Source organism: Colossoma macropomum, unplaced genomic scaffold (assembly GCF_904425465.1).
Source record: "Colossoma macropomum unplaced genomic scaffold, Colossoma_macropomum, whole genome shotgun sequence".
NCBI lineage: Eukaryota > Metazoa > Chordata > Actinopteri > Characiformes > Serrasalmidae > Colossoma > Colossoma macropomum.
Genome location: NW_023494792.1, coordinates 57,327,096 through 57,347,356, shown reverse-complemented (window position 1 = coordinate 57,347,356; position 20,261 = coordinate 57,327,096). Strand labels below are relative to the sequence as shown.

The following is a 20,261-nucleotide window of genomic DNA, read 5'->3' as shown; positions in this document are numbered from 1 at the left end:
AGTGAACACCTTGAAAGTGGGCGGAACACCTGCTGACCAAGAGGAAGCTTTGAGCCGATCACAGGGGCTTAATCTTAATACAATGTGTCAGAGAGACCATCTGCATGGTCAGTGGGGATTTGGGAAGTGGGAAGGGTGGTAAATAGACCAGTGACGCTGTATTTAACCTTAAAAAAGAAAAAAACAGCAGTCAAAAACACTGACAGCAATCATCTAGCAGAGCTGGAAGTCTTTAGGCTTGTTTTGTTCCCAAAGATCAGGCGGTTAAATGGTGTTTCAAAAAACCTGCATCAGAAAAATGAGCAATTTGGGTCCATCATTCATCCTGGAATCACTCCCCAGTGACACATCTGAAAAGGATGATTGTTTCTTTTTCCTCTTTCTTTGGTCACATTATGAATGGTGCGTGATCACGACTTTGTGTGACTATCTACGCAGCCGGGAAAGCGAGAGGAATCGGCACTCGGCGCATGAACTCTCCAAGAAACCCCCTTGCAGCTGACATCGATTTCCTCACTCTCTCTCTCCATCTGTTCTCCTGCCTGCCTCTCACTCTCACCCTCGCTCTTTCACTCGCTCTCCTACGTGTGAATCAGACTGAGGCACGAAATGGAGACAGGAAAGAGGGAGCAGTGGAGGGGGAGTTTGGCCTCGTACCCATACGCAGAGATTCTGGTCATTCCACACCTATACTCCATGACCGCACTCCATAAAAGGGCGTGTCTGCCAAAGAGCAGCAGCTAGCAGCCCCCTGGAGGGAACGGATAAAAATATGACCCGTCACTCTTTCGCTCTCTTTGCATTGCTCTTGAGCTCAGTGCCCTGTTCAGAGTCTGAGCATGACAACAAAAAAAAAAAATAAAGTCAAACATTTTGTTACCAAGTTTCCACTTTAGTTTATGCAGTCATATGCAAAAGCTTGAGCACCGCAGCTCAGATTACATGTTTTGTTGATTTTCTGAACTGAAAATAAGCACATCCTCTACAGAGAACACATCTCAGCACATTTTAATCTAGTTACTGTTGATTTGCTGAATTTAACATAGTGGAGAAAAAGAAACAAAATGTGCCCATTACTGAAGTTACAGCACGTCATATTTCATGTTTTATTTGTTTTCCAGGATGTTAAAATTAGCAGAAAATGCCATATGTAAGACGTTTTAGCTTATTGTCACTTAGAACATCAACAAAGCATATCATTCGACCAGGGTGTTCAAACATGGACAGACAATGGACAGATTGGATAACTTTTCTAAAATAATTGTCTACATTTAAGTTCAAGCCTGCCATTACCCCTAAGTTTTTGGTTGCCAGTTATGGCAGAACAAACAAGCTGGAAACAGACAGGCAACAAACTGGCAAAAAATATGTGCTTAGAAAAGGTTTACAGAACTGAAGAAAAATATTGAACATTAGATGCAATGTTCGGGGGTTCTTTGCTCTACTTTTTATTTTGCAGAACTGTTGTATAAAAGCAATTAAACACTTGAGACTGTGCATTACCATTAATTATCATTATTATTATTATTATTATTATTTTTATGCTCTGCAATGGACTGGCGACCTGTCCAGGGTGTATCCTGCCTTCTGCCCAATGACAGCTGGGATAGGCTCCAGCACCCCACTGCGACCCAGAAGGATAAGCGGTTTAGATCATGTATGTATGTATGTATGTATGTATGTATGTATTATTTTTATTATTATTATTGACCCTTATTAGTCCCACAACTGGGTAATTTCACCTCCGCATTTTGACCCATCCGTGCAGTGAAACACCACATATACACTTGCGAACACACACACTAGGGGGCAGTGAGCACACTTGCCCAGAGCGGTGAGCAGCCCTATCCACGGCGCCCGGGGAGCAGCTGGGGGTTAGGTGCCTTGCTCAAGGGCATTTCAGTCACGTACTGTCGGCTCAGGGGCTCGAACCGACGACCTTCCGGTCACAGGGCTGGTTCCCTAACCTCCAGCCCATTACTGCCCCATATGATAATAATGAATCCCAATGAATAACATGAATAATAATCCCAATAGTATATGACAATCTATGTCAGCGTTCGACTCTGAAGCTGCATGCGGCTCTTTTACTGCCCTGTTGCGGCTCCATAGCAGAACCAGTTTTCTAGGTTAAAATAAAATAATCCTCCTTTGCAGTAAAATAAGTCTCTGCTGATCATTCAACACAGTTTTAACAATAAATGGTCTTAAACGCTGGAGGTAATGTAGCCTATAACTGTTAATTCACCAACTTTTGACCCTGAAGGTTCGCGCACAGACTGCTGATCACATAGCAACGCAGACCACAACCTTGCCTAGTTAGTAGCTAACGAAAAAGCAAAGAGAAAGATTGTCGATAATTTTGAGCGGAACGGACGTATTTGCATTTATAATCACTGCAGCTGGTTTCCTGACACGTTTACGATCAACGAGAAACCGTCAAACACTAAAAAGTCACGAAGCTGAATTCTGCTTGTCGTTCGAATTGTCCTGTTCTACCTTAAACGTTACCACAGTTGCATTCTGGCACCTCAGGCACCATTTAAGGCAGAACGGGAACATTCAAACAAGAAGCTGGAGAAGGAGAAGCTGCAGCTTCGTAAGAAATCGAACACTGAGAGACATTTTACAAGAAACTGTTCTACTTTTGCTGAAAAGTTTCCTGCCGGAGATGCGAGAAAAGCAGCTATAGCTGAGCTAAAGCTTAAAGCAGAGCAAAGTATTTTTTTTTGTAGCCTATCGCTGTTGTCAGAAGAAAACCTCGTATCTCCATTTTTGACGTTTTTCAGTTTTTCACATAATTTGAAAATACCTGTTACCCTTTACATTGTCTGTAAATTTCATGATGATTGGACTAAAAGAAACGACCCAAAATGACTTGGAAAAAGTCTGGTTCCATTGAATTACATTAAAAGTAAAGCAGGTTTTTTCCTTCTCCTGTAAAGTTACCATTTTGGAGATATGAGGTTTTCTTCCGACAACAGTGCTATACTAGTACATTAAGCACATACTGAGAGATATTTACAGCCAAGATGGTAAAATAGACATACAATGTTGTGGCATTTTGAGTGGTTTGATTTTTACTGAAAAGACAAAATAGCTCTTCTTAACATTTGGGTTGCGACCCCTGTCAATCATAACACACTCCTTCTTGTGTTCTACTGTGTGTCACTATTTAGTCCATTTTAGCTTCCACCGTAGATCAAGCAGTGTTTCGCAAGTGCATTTTTTCCTCCAACAGTGTGCTTAGGAGAGCTAGGAAACACATCAACAAGAATTTGATGCCCATTTGCAAATTTCCACTGGCAAAAATGCAACGTAATTAAAACTTACACAAGACCGGTTCCAAGACTTTCCATTATATTAACTTTCCCCGGAGGAAAAAGGGAGAGCTGTTTTCTAAAGAGTGAATTATATTTAAGATGTTTTGTGCAGCTGGACACACTATCTCAATGGCAAAGGAGCTGCTGCTTCACGGCCAAGAAGAAGCAGATAAGATTAATGAGCTCATTCATTCATTACAGTACATGGCAATTACATAGTGTGTAAAAACCATGTATTATTTTAACAGAACAGTAAGTAATGGAAAGTAATAAACATACAAATGCATAAACTTTCGTGTGCAAACATATCATTAGTGATTCACTGTTCTGTTGGCGCAAACTCAGCACGATAGACTGTTTAAGCTGCATTCGTATTCAGGTTTTTAGCCCTATGTTTAGTTACTGTGCATGCCCTTGACTACCTCACCAAAGATGCATTAATGAAGCGTTTGCCATGGTCACCTGAAGACAGGGAGGCTTTCAGCTCCACCCATCGCCATCTGCTGCCTCTAAATTACTTCTGCTGACCTATCTGAATAAACACACTCGCTGGCCCTCTTCTAAACAATATTGTTACAGGTACAAAGGGAGAGACCTGACAAATGAGTATGAAGGGGGGGAAGCAAAGGACAAAATTACATGTTTCTTGGCTTCTATGAAAAGAGAATTGTGAGATCAAACATGAAAACTGATACGATATTTTGGCTCATTTCCTTTGCTTTGGGCGGTATAACTGGAACCTTTACAGTGTTGTTTCAATAAGCTCATCGGGGGCTGTGTTTGCCATCTGGTCCTCTGAGGTGGCACACGAACATGCACACACATGCACATATACCTTATTGGCTCTTCAGTCTCAACCATCTGAAATTAAGTCACGACAGCGTTTCCCAAAGATCTGACAGGCAGCAACACTCTTTCTGAAGAGAAAATAAGTGAACACATCCTCTACAGAGAACACACTTCTGCACATTTTAACACACCCGTAACGTTTATTTGAAAAATGTAATATATAGAAAACAAATAAAAAAAAAACGTAGCAATGTAACATTTATAATAAATTATTAAATGAAAAATAAAGTGATATATTATATTAATAATGTATATTTCATGTTTCACCAAAATATGTAATTTCTCCAGGGGTATTCAAACACATACATACAGCAGTATGTAACTAAAAGTAATAAAAATGAGTATTTTTTTTAAAGTAATGTTAAGTTACTAAAAATAAGTTGTCTGACTGTGGCTGGGCCAAATCATATTCAGATTATATATATATATATATATATATATATATATATATATATACACACATACATACATACATACACACACACACACATATATATTAGGGGTGGGAATCTCTAGGCACCTCACAATTCGATTACGATTCAGAGAGCTGCGATGCGATTATAAAACGATCAAAAAAATCTTTTTTTTTCCTATATAGCATTTATATTTTCTCACTGTGTGAGCTCAAGTTTCGAGTTATTTGACATTTGCACAACATGTCAGGACATTTATGCATTGAAATGCTTGTGGTGAGGCTCAGCTAATCACTCTACAGAAAGTAAATAAGTAAAAATAAAAATACAAGAAAAACCAACTGAAATATATTAAATATGCACAAAATATACACAGAATATACACAGAATATAGAGACAATATACGTTTTAAAGTGACTAAGTAATTCTGTGTTATTGTTATTTAAAATGACTTGGTACTTTTAAAGCAAAGTATTTGTAATGATCCATAATGAATTTACTTCCAATATCTCTTATTAATAAATCAAATGGAAGTGATGTGGCAAGTGAACTAGAAGGCTCTCATTCAGTGCTCTTGTTTGGAGCACGAGAAGCTGCTGCAACTCATCTGCGATAAAATGCGCAATTATGGTGAAATAAGATCCAGTGATGATGGATGACCACGCAGCACATGTTACAGCTATTCTACCCGTTTTGTTTAGTGATTTTATAACTTCGGTTTTGGTCTCGTTGTAGAGAGTTGGGGGGTCGCTGTGTCAGTAAAGTATCTTTGAGACGGGTCGTGTGCAACATAGCGCGAAAACCCTATTTCGCAAGGACTGAGAACTGCAGGTCACATAGCAGCGATGCGTTATTCACATTTATAAGCAGCGCAGTTGGTTTCCTGCTACGTTAAATCTGCAACAAGAGACTGTCACACACTAAAAAGTGGCGGAGCTGAAGTCGCTTCTCTTTCGAATTCTTTCGTTCCACCTTAAATGGTGCCGCATTTACATTCGGCGCCTCGGTCAGAATTTAAGGTGGAACTGGTAAATTCGAACAAGAAGCTGGAGAATAAGAAGCGACTTCAGCCTCGTAAAACTGTTGAACGTTGAGAGACATTTAACTGATCTACTTCTGACTAAACATTTTCTGGTGGAGATGGGAGGAAAGCAGCTGTAGCTGAGCTAAAGCTTAAAGCAGAGCGAAGTAAATCTGCGTTTTCATTTATATTGTTTAGTCTATACTAGGACATCACATACTGAGACATACTGGACATAAGACTGCAGGAACTCTGAGTCATGCTCAGAGAGAAGGGGATGGAGGATGACTGACTAACAGTGCATGATGACAGATGCAGATGACAGTGCTACAGTGTGTAACTGTACACCTACATAGCAGACCCAAAAGCTGGACCTCAAAGTAGCCAGTGAGTGGAAGTACAAGGAGTTTCTAATACAGTGAACAGTCACTGTGGGTGTGGTTCTAGTGAACTGGAAACCTGGAAAGTCTGCTATTGAATCTTCTTTCATTGTAAATCAATCACATACATCTCAAATTCTGCATTATCAGAAGGGATTACAATGCCACACACTGCATTAGTAATTAAAACATCTTTTTTTTTTCTTTTTTTTTTAATGAATAGCTCTTATTCCCATAGCAACGTCTTAGGCTAAGGTCCCACACTGTCTCCTCAAGTAACTCTACACCTTTTGTGGGTTAGTCGGTCTGTTACCAATTACTACAAAGGAATGCCATGCTTTTGCCTAGAATGTTACGCAACTAATACTACCATGACAAAGTCTCAATACACAGCTGAGAATAAGTAAACTACAGAATGTATGTTTAGGATATATTATATAATCACTTCAATGAAATGAACATGTAGACTAAACAGCAAAACCAAGTATATGCTTCAGTCGGCTCTTCGTATCAAGCCATTTGTAAAGGCCACTCAAAAAGACACTTAATTCACCCTGAATGATACAAAAATGAACTTAGACAAATCTAAGCTTTCCACTAATATATGATTTTACGGCAGGTTAAGCAGGACTGTTTTTCAGTCTTGCGTATTTGGGGTGCAAACCAAGCCAAACAAAAAAGGAAAGAGGACAGTCAACAGAAACCTGAACAAAACATACATACTGAACAACAACGACTGAAAAAACTAAAGTGCCAAAACAACAACACCCTATTTAAACCTACCCTACCATCTTTTAAACCTTTATCAGTGTCCTGGTGTCTTTGCCACACCTGTTAAATTTGGTGTTTTAGTGTCTTTGTACATTTCTTTATACAGTTTTATGCCAATACTGGAACACCCCTCACACAAATGACATGTTCTAAGTGAAAATATGCTGAACTTAAATATGGTAAAACTTAAATATGGCATTTGTCTGGAATTTTTGTGCAGAATTTCTAGTTATTTATTCAATTTTTTTTTTCAACATAGTAAATTCAGCAAATTAAAAGAACTTAAGTACTATTCCCTTTTCACAGCACCTACAAAATGCAATTTCAGCCTGTTCTGGCTTAAAACTGTTTTATATTTTTTGCTAAATGTTACTTTTAAAATATATATTTTTAATTAAACTATTTTATTTGATTATGTTAATAAAATTATCCAACAAACTGGACACCTGCAGAAAGGGTTTAACATGTACAGAGATGTGTTCTCTGTGTTCAGTTATTTTAACTTAGAAAAATCAACAAAGCATGAACAAGATTCTGTGTAAACTATATACAGTAATAATAATAATAATAATAATAATAATAATAATAATAATCTTCCTCTCTTCACACAACAAATTAAAAGTATGTGTTCTACTATCAGCAAGTTCTTGTGTTACCAAGACTTGTGGTTGTTCTCAACAGGTGTTTTTTTTACTTAGAAATTCAACAAAGCACGGCATTGTATGAGCAAGACCCTGTGTAAACTATATACAATACTAATACTAATACTAATAATAATAATAAAAATAATAATAGCCACCACCCCTGCATATTGTCCTCTCTTCAAACCACAAATGAACAGTGAATATTATTGTGTGCATATCAAAGGTTTGTTCTGCTCTCTGCATTTTCTTGTGTTACTAAGGTTTGTGGATGTTTTCAACAGGTGGTCACTTGTGATTGGTCAGTGGCCATAACAAAAGCCAAGATAAGACCGCAGGAACTCTGAGTCATGTTCAGAGAGAAAGTTCCTCTTCCTAGGAAAAGAACCTTTCACTCAAAGGAACAGTGGCACTCTGAGATTTGAAGAGATCTTTGAGTCTGTTCTCTCTCTCTCTCTCATATTCTCTATGTTGTCTCTCTTATTTGTAATAGCCTTTTTGTAGCCCCATCACAATATTCTCTTAAATGTTTCTATCACTTTAGGATGGAACTAAATAATTTGAACAATGTTGGTAAATCCAGGGTAAAGTCTGTCTAGATTTTGGTGTTTTCATGCTTTAAAATGAACAGTGTCCTCATAGATTTAGTGTTTGGATGTCAGTTGCTGCAGGATAATACTTACAGAATCAGTATACATGCTAATGTCCACAGTTTATATCCCTGGAGACACTTTAACCTGTGCTAGGCGTAGCATTCTGGTTGTCCTAAAAAGCATCTTAAAGGAAAGAGTAAGCAGTTTCTTTCAGATTCAGTATACTGAAGCCTAGGTGCTCTTCTTTTATGTAAAACTGCAAAAAGTGATATAGGGTAGAAGGTAATTTGAAGAGTTTTTGAGCTTTGAAATGATGTAAAATATTGTGTTTGTTAATTTAAACTAAGATTTTTTTTCACATTGTTTCAATAAAAGTATCTGCGTTGAATAAAACCAGTTAAAATGCTTGTTACCACTTCATGCAGTCCAATGCAGAACCATAGTTTTGCTCTAGTTAAGTCCCTCAAACACCTGTGACAGGTAAGAAGGGGCTAAAAAACACTGATTTTATGTGTAAAGTCTGTCACTGGCTTCAGGGCACCCATTTTCAGGTCTTTATCAAAGAAAACTAACCTTTTCAACTCCTTGGGACCACCAGTGGTTCCAAATCGCACTTAGTCATATTCTTTACTTCATAAGTTTCATATTTCATAAGCTACATTCTAAAGGTGGGGGTCATATGAGAGCTGTAACTGTCTTCTTTCCAGTCAAATAGATGGGTGATGTAATTTTAAACCCTTATAATAAAAGAAGCTGAACTCACTTTTTTTTGTCTACTGAAAGTCGACCCATTTTTCCACAAATCTGGACTATAAACTATAAACAGATGGCGTCTCTTCAGTGATCTGATCTGTAAAAATTATTTTTATAAAAAAATACAAAGAGCGTCTAAGATTTTTGGCTTTCAGCAGTAAATTGTAAGCATATAGCAATATGTGTATCATAAAACATGTTCTGTTAATTTGAGGGGAGCTTTTACAAAAAAATAAATAAAATAAAAATGTACATTTATTTCATGCAGTTACTGAATAATGTGCCTTACGATTTGGTCATGTGAATTCAGATGGACAAACCAAAATACCCTGGTGAATAAGAGGTTTAAAGACTGTTTCGCCCAAAATGTGCCATGGCCTGGATAAGAGCTAACTGTATAAATGTTATGTAACAGCAAATCTATGAGCCTTGTCTGGAAACATTAACTAATCATAGGTTATCCAAAAATCCGCCATCACTAGAAAAATTCTGCCGGTGTTATTTGGTTAAATGAAATGCAGCTCAGTGCGCTCATCCCAATTTCCTCCTGGAGGAAACTGTGCAGCTCTGTGAGCGATAAGAAACAGGTGAATCTGTCAGAGTTTGAAACAGCAGAGTCAGTGACCGGCTTACATCAGCATTTCTGCTGCTCTGAGGAACTGACTCATGACATGCAAGTTAACTTCTCACTCTGCAAACCTGCTTCCCAGAAAGCCCTGCGAATCTAGCATCATTGCAAAATATGAACAGTCTATATTTGAAAATCAGTTTAAGTTTAGCCTGAGAAGGAGAAGCTGATCTCCGGAGAAGCTCCCCAAAATAACAGACAGACAAGTGGAGCTGTCAACACAAGGCCTGATAATGTGGCGCAGTGAGGAGCAGTTCTGACTACGCAAGATTTAGAGGACAGACAAAAAGAAAGACTTCAAGCTAAAAGAGGACGCGCTAAATTATTCAGTGAGCTGCAGAAATCACTGCAACTAATTCAACTAATGACTGACATGTTTCTGTCCATCACTTGGCAAATCAATTAATGATTTAACAATTAGTGAATGTACTGTGGAAAACGCAAAGTATTGATTAATTTATGCAACACAGACTTTGGCCCAATCCCATTTCACCCCTCGCCCCCACCACTTAGCCCTTAACCCTCTATTTTGTACGTTCACGTCCAGGGGTAGGGTGTCCCAATGTTTGTTGAGATAGTGGGGTAGAGCGACATTTTAGGGCTACATGGCGGTTTTTCAGAGACACACTCCAAAAGGAGTGTTATGAAAAAAACTGCCAAAAAACTCACAAATGAGATTATTTTCTTTGTTAAAAATTACAGTAACCACTGTATTATCTTAGTTGTTGTTGTTGTTGTTTCAATCTATTATGGGCCTTTTCTTTATAACAAGCATAAAAATCACTAATAGTATGCTGATGTCTCGGTAGCTAGCTAGCCAAATTTCCCGTTCCACCTTAAATGGTGCAGCAGTTACGTTCTGGCTTCATAAGTGCTGCACCATTTAAGATGGAACGAGAAAATTCAATCAAGAAACTGGCAAATAGCTGACTTCAGCTTCATATCACCAAAGAATTAGGGGTGGGTGATAATAACCCCCCTCTTTGAAGTCATATGATGCCCTAAATGTAACTAAAGCCCAGCAGTGAAGAGCTGAACTTTACCCTCCTCTGCTGTCTGGTCGCCTACAGAGCAGCGCTAGTAGCCTGTTAATGAAGTAATGCTCTTTTTTATTTGAGGGTCCCATTTTGTAGGGGAAGATTTCAACCACTACCCCTTGTAACTCAGTTCCAAGGGCCAAGCGGACACTCGTAAACAAGGGGTAGGGGTAAAAATAAGAAATGGGATTGGGCCTTTAAGTGTAGTAGTTCTGTTCAAAGGAGACCACCCATAGGCCACTTTTTCCAGTCAAAACAGCCATTAAGTACAAGTTTTTCATGTTTCAGTGCCAGGAAAAAGGCAAAAACAACAGTCTCTATCAGTATTTAGTGTGTCCATCGCTTACCTTTGATACAACCTCCACCTGTCTTCTGTTTTTTAAAGAAATATGCAGGGGTGTTTTTCTACTCCTTCAAAGTTCAGTCTTAGAAGCTGTTTGTATTTTATGCTTCTCACAATCCAAGTAATCCCAAACACATTCAGTGATGTTGCAGTCTGAACTCTGGGGTGGTCAGTCCAGTGTTCAGCGTCTTTGTTTGATGTGTCCGTCTCCTTTTCTCAGTGAGGTTCTTCTTCACAGCTACACATCCTTTCAGAGCCACAGCGCTGAGTTGTCTTCTCACAGTGGAAGGACGGACAGAAACAACGGTGGATGTTTTCAGATCTGAAGCAGCTTGATTTTCTCCTCTCTCTCAAAGATGAAAGCTTTAAGTGCTTTTTATCTGAAGGGGGACATGTTGGTGGTCTACCAGGTCTTGCAGGGGGTTGTTAGGGGTCCCATTTTCTCTGTAGCTTTTAATAAGATTCCAGTTTTGGAGTCTCATTTTTTTCCAATGTTCTCAATTTCCCTTTGACTTTCCTCTTTCTTGGGCAATCTTATATATAATATCTCTAGACATTTTGACTACAGAGGAAATAAATGAAAGGTGGTAAAATCACTGAGTTGTAAGACTTTGTCTACCTCCTAGAGTGAATGGCTTGCAGGGCAGATAACAGAGATAACGGAAGGAGGTCAACAGTAATTTGTGCAACGAAACACAAAAACCCTGAGACTGAGGTTGTCAGTCACATGTCATCATGAGAGAACATGTCTATGAGGAACCTTCCTCTTCTATTCGGATCATTCCTTAGTCTTATTCTCCTTCCTTTAACCTCTTTCACCCTCTGAATTGCACAGTTATGACATGCCTTTTATCAAACAAAACCATAAATGAAATACGGCATGTGGTAACAAACTAAATCGACCTTTGTGACCCTAATTATAGCCCATCCTACTACAAGAGTAAGCGTGTGTGTTTTGACTAATCACCTAAATTCAGCCCCATCAGAGGAGCTGCTCAGTTAATCAGAATTACTGAACATTACTGCAGGGAGCAGCTTTCCGACAGCCTGCTGAGTTCAAAGCGAAGTCTGTAGTAACAAATACCAGAGAACCGAGCCAGAGAACAGCTGAGACACAGGAATTCCCATTTTAAATTTACCTGCGTAGGCCAGACAAACACAAACAGACACAAAAAGGTAATAAGCACTATTACTGACTGCTAATGATTTTGGATATACACTAAATACTACTATAATATACACTATAAAACACACTATATACTACTGCATTATGCATGCTGTATACTACTCCTGGTTTTTAGAGCTGTAGCAGTTCTTGCATTTTCTCCACATTTTACCTCATTTCACAGTGGGACTTTTTCCCACCATGACTTGCACTTTAATTTACCATCACTCCAATGAGGCATCATCTCCAGAATAAGAAACTCCATCACCCTCGCTCTCTGTTCTACCTCTCATTCAGGGCTCCTCTGACCATACAGCAAAAATGCTCATACAAACAAGTACAAGTGTTACAATCTAGGCCTAGGCACATAAACTAGAGCCCAACTGATTAAAAAATAAATTAATTAAATAATTGTGGCCAATACTGATGTTAAGGGGCTAAAATTTTCAATGATCAATAATATCAGTCAATAGTTTAATGTTTCAATTTAAAGTTTTAATTTTAAATTTTTCAATTTTTTGGTTTTAATTGAATAGTGCTTTACTGACTGATATGGCTGTCAGCTGTCAACTGTGAATTATAAAATATGATGACAGGCAGTTCTTTCCTAAATTCATGTCAACCCACTCACATTCCTGGTCTGTTTCACGCCCTTAGTATATCAGCCAATCTCCCCCGAATGCGTTTGTGCATTTGTGTCAAGTGTTGGCCATATTGAGGGCTGTCCCAAAGTAATTAGTGCGGATTCGGAGTGGACCATAAAAACCTCAAGCTGAAAACCTCAACTGACGTTCACCAGTGTTCTCTTATTTGGGATTTGATCTTAGGTAAAAACAGAATCTACACACTGAAGAGCACAAAGGTGTGAACAGTTCTGCACATTAAGAACACGTCATGAACCTGATGGAGACTTTTTTTCGGACCTTTCTCAAGAACACATTTAAGAAAAAACTCCCCGAGTGCAGCTGATTTCCACATAGTCCAACATGCAAGCATCGATTTAAAAACAAAATGCACGATTATTTTATTAAATATGTGCTTTATTCTTCTGTGCGCTCTTATCTTTGCCTCTTGTAAATGCTGAAGTGCTTATGCAGCACATGATGACAACACAGCTCAGAAAACAAGGGTCTGTCTGTAAACAAACACTCACTTGATAGATAGAACGATAGATAGCTAGATAGATAGATAGACAGAACAACAGATAGAACGATAGATAGGTAGATAGAACAATAGATAGAACGACAGATAGGTAGATAGAACGATAGACAGCTAGATAGATAGATAGATAGATAGATAGATAGATAGAACAACAGATAGATAGAACGATAGATAGGTAGATAGAACAATAGATAGAACAATAAGATAGCTAAAACGATAGAACGATAGACAGCTAGAAAGAATGATAGATAGCTAGACAGATAGCTGACAGAACGCTAGAAAGAACGCTAGAACGATAGAACAATTGAATAACAGAACGATAGATAGAACGATAGATAGAACGATAGAACGAACGATAGAACGATAGATGGAACGATAGAATGATAGAACAATAGATAGAACGATAGAACGATAGATAGATAGATAGATAGATAGATAGATAGATACTTTAGTGATCCCCAAGGAAATTTAGCTGTTCTTGCATTTTCAACTGTTCAACTAAAGGTTAGCATGCTGGTAAAGAAAGGAAGCCAGTTTCCCACGGCTGAAAGAAAAAGAAAAGCAGGCAAAGAAAAATAAAACCAGAGTGACCAACCAGCCAGGGACTGACAGAGACAGACAGATGATATAGATAAGATAGGTAAGTGTACACGCAGAGGCATCCTGCATGCTTCTCATCATGGACAGCCTAAAACAGTACCAGCCAACAATCACCCGTAACTAATAAGGAGTAGCTGAGCACCACAGCGGTGGAGTGGGAATGCGCGTATGTGAGTTTACACTCATGATTTAATTACTATTACAAGCGCAGCTGTATGTTCTACTGGCGTCAGTCCACGGAAACAAGCCTAGTCACTGAGGACACGGCCCCTGGTACTGAAAGACTGCTCCAGAGTGACCACACACACACACAAACATACACATACACACACACACACACACACACACACACACACACACACACACACACACAAACACTCTGGATGTACCTGCTGCTTGCCCCTAAAAACAAGTTCTCTCTCCGCACGACTACAACCCCCATTAAAACGCTGGAGAAGACTGTAAAGAGATGCTACTACTACATATTCTACACATTACTATCCTGAGTGTTTAAATATCCTATAAAGACCGAATCAGTCACGAGAACCCACCGGCATCCCTCTGCTATTTTTGAGGTTTTGAAGAAAGAATTTTTTTCCCATTTTTGTTTTTGCTTTTTTACTCCCTGCGGTTAACCAGATATCCGCTCACTAACTCTTAAGGATACTCGAAAATATCAAAATTAGTGTCCACATATCCACAGTAGCATAAGCCCTATATATCGCGGTTGTTGGAAGAAAACCTTGTTTCTCCAAAATGGCAACTTTACTGGAGAAGGAAAAAACCTTCTATACTTTTAATGTAAGTCAATGAAACCAGATTTTTTTCCAAGTAATTTTGGGTCGTTTCTTTTGGTCCATTCATTACGAAATTTATATACAATGTAAAGATTAACAGGCATTATCAAATTATGTAAAGAACTGAAATGGAGATACGAGGTGTGTATTTGATTTGATTTGACTGTTCTTTGATAGGAGCATCCAGATGCCTAGTTTTCATAATTCACAATGGTTTCCTTGAAAGATGGCGAATTAGAGACCCTTGGAAATCAACTGTTTCAAATATTTATTTATTTATTTTTAATATTCTAATGAATTTACTGATTTTTTGTACTTTTTATTTGCGGTCTTCGGTACTGCAGTAAAGTTTATTCAATTTCTTCCCTCAAAGATACCCACACACAACGACACAGAGCACAAACATACTTCCACATGACGAGGAGAACCTTTAAAATTCCAGTCTAAACTATTAAAAACACACATTTCAGACAAAAGAAGACAAAACTTCATTTAACATTACCAGCTGCCTTTTGGGGCTGATGTAGCGCAATCAGCTCCTGCCATCGGCTCTTAAGAACCAAATCCAGAGCGGCTGGATTCTGGTCCAATAATAACATTCTCCGCTCACCGCTACCATTAACATATTTTCCGTTACACGCTCTCTCTCCCCCTGCTTATATCAGAACATGTGATGAAAAGGCATTGCTTATGTTAAAACTGTTAAGGAAAGTGCTGCGCGGCAGACGGCATAAGCGATTCATTTTCTAGTGGAACCAAGACAAAACTCACATACAGTTGGTGGTGATTATGAATAATCTTTATCAGAAAGTAAAAGGGTGGTATAATATTCTGCTCTGGTCTTTGAAACAGAAGATTTGTCTTCAGATAGCTTGCAACTTTGCTGCTGCTTTCCCTGAAAACATACAAATCTGCATTACACGCTTTCAGTTCTACAAGCCAGGCTCATCTGCACAGCACCACAGCCTTAAGCTAGCCATTAGAAAAAACAACAAGAAGAGAAAAGCCTGCCTAAGAAATGCTTTCACCACCACAGAGCGCTTCAGTAATCAGACCCCATCTGCAAGAGGGGCTGTCTCTTTCTGTGCCAGGAGCTAAATAAAATGTCACAATGAGATTACATGGTAATAGATTAGATCTATTGTGTGCTACGGCACAGAAAACTAACGCAGGCCTTTTTTCACACCACAGCCCCCCATATTAACAGGGCGATTACTTTCAGATAGCAGAACCACTGAGGAAACGAATCACGTCTAAGGTGTTATAATACTTATTAGTCTGTCACTAAAGGGCTCTATAGGGAAAGGGCTATTATGTCTGTAAGGGTGGGATGTATACTGGTATAAACGTGAGGTGTGACATCAAAATTTTTTGGCTAAAAAGATAAAGTCTAAACATTTTGGAGATTAAATGGGCTTACAACAAAGGCCCAATCCCATTTCTTATTTTCACCCCCACCCCTTGTTTTTGAGTGTCACCTTGCCCCTTGGAACCCAGTTTTAACAGGTAGTAGTTGAAATCTTCCCTATGAAATGGGACCCTCAAATAAAAAAGAGCATTACTTCATTAATAGCTACTAGCGCAGCTCTGTAGGCGACCCTGCCAGTCTGCAGTGATAGCAGAGGAGGGCAAAATTTAGGGCATCATATGCCTTCAAAAAGGGGGGATGCTATAATTATTTATTATCGCCCATCCCTAATTCTTGGTGATATGAAGCTGAAGTCAGATATTCACCAGCTTCTTGTTCGAATTTTCCCGTTCCACCTTAAATGGAGCAGCAGTTACATTCTGGCGCTTTAGGCGTCAAAACTGCTGGACTATTTAAGGTGGAACGGGAAATTCAGCTAGTGAGTTAACAAGACATTAGCGTACTATTAGAGGTCTTTTATGCTTGTTATGAAGAAAAGGACCATAATACATTGAAACGACATTAAACTGAGATTATACAGTGGTTATCATAATTTTTTAACAGAGAAAATTCTCACATTTGTGGGTTTCTTTGGTCTCTTGTTCAGCCATCTTGCCAGTTTTTCTTTTTTTCTCATAACCCTTTGTTTGGAGTATGTCTCCAAAACTACCCCTCCATCTCGACAACAATTGGGATACCCTAGCCCTAGGAAAACAGAGGGCTACGGGCTAAGTGGTAGGGGCAAGGGGTGAAATAGGATTGGGCCACAGTGTCAAAATATATGACTTTACAAACAACGTTAATGGTAATAAAAAAAAATAAATAATAAAAAAAAGAAATAGTGATGAAAACTCTGGTTGTTCCTTTCTCTCACGTGTGCCAGTCAGTGCAGATGTGTTTAAATAGTCGGAGCAGCAGTATATCAACAGTGAAAACGTCAGCTGTGTGGATCTATTTCATGGTTTCTATTAAGGGAAATTAGACAAGCAATATATAATTCTTCGGTTTGAACAGAGACAACCTGCTCGATATACAGATTACAGCAAAAGAACAGAAGCAGAACGGAAAGTCACAAACAGCCAAAGTACAAACAATAATGAAAATATAATGGAATCCAAGGCCTTGAATTTCCAATCATTCTTAAGGATGTTGGCACATAGAATAGCCTTCATACTGTAATCAGTTTATTTCTGCTTCACAAAATTCAGGTTTTTATTTAGGTGCATCACTGATGAATGTATTACATCTTGGATACTATCATACAGTCACACTGTGTTTAGCTAAAGGTGTAAACATCAGAAGGCTTTTTCACCACATATACTCCAAAAAATTAGACCTTGGCAAGTGAAATCATCTTAAATCCAGTGTAAATGTCTAACATTTCCCTTTTTTAAGATTCTTGTAACAATATTAAGATTATTCAACAGATTTCTAGTTTCCTTGTTTTAAGTGATGGTATCTAAAGATGTTTCTTGTTTCATGTAATGCAGATTATTTTTATTTTTTTTGAGAAATAATGCTTGAAACAAGTAAAATTATCTGCCAACAGAATAACAAACTTTCACTAGATAAAAAGCCCTTCAAGAAGTACAAAAAGAAGAGTCTAGAAATAAGTTAATTTTATAATATTCTCACAACAATCTCGAAAGAAATATTTGACTTGATTTAAGATGATATAACATTCCATAATACCATTTTTTGCATGCGGAGGAACATGGTTAAGTTACTAGACTGTGGGCACCAATTAGCATTTCTGCAATAAATGACAGAAAGCTTTTTTGATGCAAACTGTCTCACTGTGCTGGGGTTTATGAGATTAAGAGGGAACATTATAGCATTTATTAACTATGAAGGGCTTATATCATTTGATTTAAATCATTATTGGTTTTATTTTCAGTATGACATGATACTCGTCCATTACAGTTAAATTCAGTTCATATCACCCACACCAATCTGTCAGTCCTTACCTGTGTCTCCTCCTGCATCACTCGGTACTGCTCCTTCCACACTGCAATCTTGGAGACCTCGTCCTTGCGGAGCGCGCGCTCCTTCTTCAGCTCGGGGCTCCAGAAGGTCTTGATGGAGTTCATGGAGGAGCTGAGCTTGCTCTCCTTCACATCCACCTCCTTGCGCAGGAGCTCGTTCTCCCGTAGCACCTCCTTCAGCTGCGCCTGCAGATCCATGATGGTGTTGTCGCGCGCCTGCCGCAGCGAGTGGGGCACGGTGGATGCCATGCTGGTGGGCATGTGGTCCCCGAAGGCGATGGAGTCGCTGGCCACGGAGCCGGGCACACCAGTGGCGATGTTGGGGCTGCTGCCCATCACAGTGGTGCGGACGCCATAGGGAAGGTGGCCCCCCGAGCGGCCGAGCGTCATCGTGCTCTTTGGCAGGTCCGGTCCGGAGGCCACCACCTCGTTGTCGCTCAGGTACATGGGGCCGGAAGTGGCGTAGGCAGCGTTAAGTGACTGAATGTTCTCCATGGAGAGGGTTTTGCCACCGGGGCCTCCACTTCCACTGCCCCCTGTGCTGCTTGTGCGCCGATGGCCTAGCCGGGGCGAACGGGGCAGGCGAGGTGAGCGGCCAGGGCTTTGATTGCTTCCTCCACTGTGGTTGCCCTCCACTTTGCCCACTGAGCGGGCGCTACCATACATTGTGGCTTTGATTAAGGGTGGTTCTGCGTAAAGCAGAAGAAATCTGGTTAAATATCACTGAGGCTGGTTCAGGTAATCCTCAAAAGTCCTGAAGGACGTTCTAGGCTGGCAGATCTCTTAACTAAACAGGAATAAACATCTCATGGTCGAAAGATCTGAAGCAGGAAACACAGTGACTAGGCTGTAACTCCGCATAAGGGTACTTTGATTTATATCAAGCACAATCCATTGAGTCCGGCTTCGTCAAGCAACAGGTTTACCTGTAACAAATGAAAAAAAGAGAAGTCAGGCCACCACATTACCAAAACAACAGCACTTGAGTAATCAGATAATCGGAAACCCCAGCTCTATATGAGTTGGGCAGTAATCAGATTTCTGCTTTGCAACCAGCCAATAAACTCACAGAAGAAGACGTGACATAAACTTAATGTTAAACTCAAACTTCATGCTGCAGCTTTTTTTTATAAAAACGTGACCTGAATATATGAACATACATCATCTAGAAGATGAATATTTAAAAGAATATTTAAATCCTTCATTTCGTCATGCATGTACTTTGTTTCAGCGTCGCTCCAAAAGTGCTTTGCTGCCATCTTGCAGCAACGCTGCGCGCTTATTTCCGGTACAGCAGTCTGTTTTTGAACAGGTGCAGACTGAGAAATCCGAAAGAAATCAGAGTAAGAGTTTACATGCACTGAGAAATCTGATTACTGAGCTAAAATCCAGCTCTCTTTATTGGATTTCTTAACCAGATTTCTAGACCTTTCTCCAATCTAAGAAATCAGAGTGTGCTGCTTACATGACCATTTGAATAATCAGATAACTGCAGAAATCCGATTATGATCAGATTACTGAGTGCATGTAAACACACTCAGTGGCATGATATAAATAATCCACAGCACAACTGAATAATTAATGTAGCTGCAATTTTAATTATAGCGGCCTACGTTATCAACAACGCTGTCTTCAAATTTAAGTGGGAAAATTTGCCCTACAAACACAAAGCTTGTAAACCTTCTGTAGACCAATCAGAAGCAACCATACACCCATGTACATGACAACATAACCGCAATTGGCTGTCTGGCTGTTCTGCATTTAAGCCTCAAGCCTGAAGAAAATGGTTATGCTAGTGTTCTTGGCAAAAAAAGGCCTGGACCTCAATTTATAGAAATCAATCATAACATTTGACAAAAAATTGCAATTAGATATTTTGCTCAAATCTTTCAGCCCTAATCTATACTCTCCTGAATAAAAGCAGTGCTACTGTCAGACTTCTGGAGCATTTCCCCTGTCTGGAGTCTGCCTGCCTGGCACTTTTTTCCGCAAAGAGGAAATAAAGGCCTAATGAACAACTCTGGCATAATCAGCCTTTTAACCTCCTTCACTGGGCTCTATGTAGGTCACTCACATGCCACAACATATCTGCTTCAGCCCTGTGGCTCACTTCCAGTACCTACACACTGCACCCTTAGCAAACCTTCTCTGCCTCACGTAGTTGATCTTTAGTCCCAGTCTTCCTCCATCTTCACCTGTTCTGTCTTTATTTCTGAGTTTTGTTTTCTATAATTCTCCTGAATGATATACTGTAGTTCTGGACCATTTTCTGGACGTAGTTTAAACCTGAGCATGAACTACATCCTGCTGTCAGAGGATGTAGGACAGGCTTAAGCTGTTTATGAAAAAGCAATGCAACCCTGTCTTTACTACATGGACACCGAAGTCTGAAA

At 39.3% G+C, this 20,261-nt stretch overlaps 1 protein-coding gene across 7 annotated transcripts in view; it reads right to left on the bottom strand.

Moving 5' to 3' along the window:
- erc1b (ELKS/RAB6-interacting/CAST family member 1b) overlaps positions 1 to 20,261 on the bottom strand; it is a 360,642-nt gene that overhangs the window by 312,898 nt on the left and 27,483 nt on the right. For all 7 annotated transcript variants that reach the window (XM_036577652.1, XM_036577653.1, XM_036577654.1 and 4 more), the window contains exon 2: positions 17,851 to 18,794. In XM_036577652.1, the coding sequence (XP_036433545.1) occupies positions 17,851 to 18,534 (684 nt within the window). In that variant the 5' untranslated portion in view covers positions 18,535 to 18,794. The remainder of the gene's footprint in view (positions 1 to 17,850; positions 18,795 to 20,261) is intronic.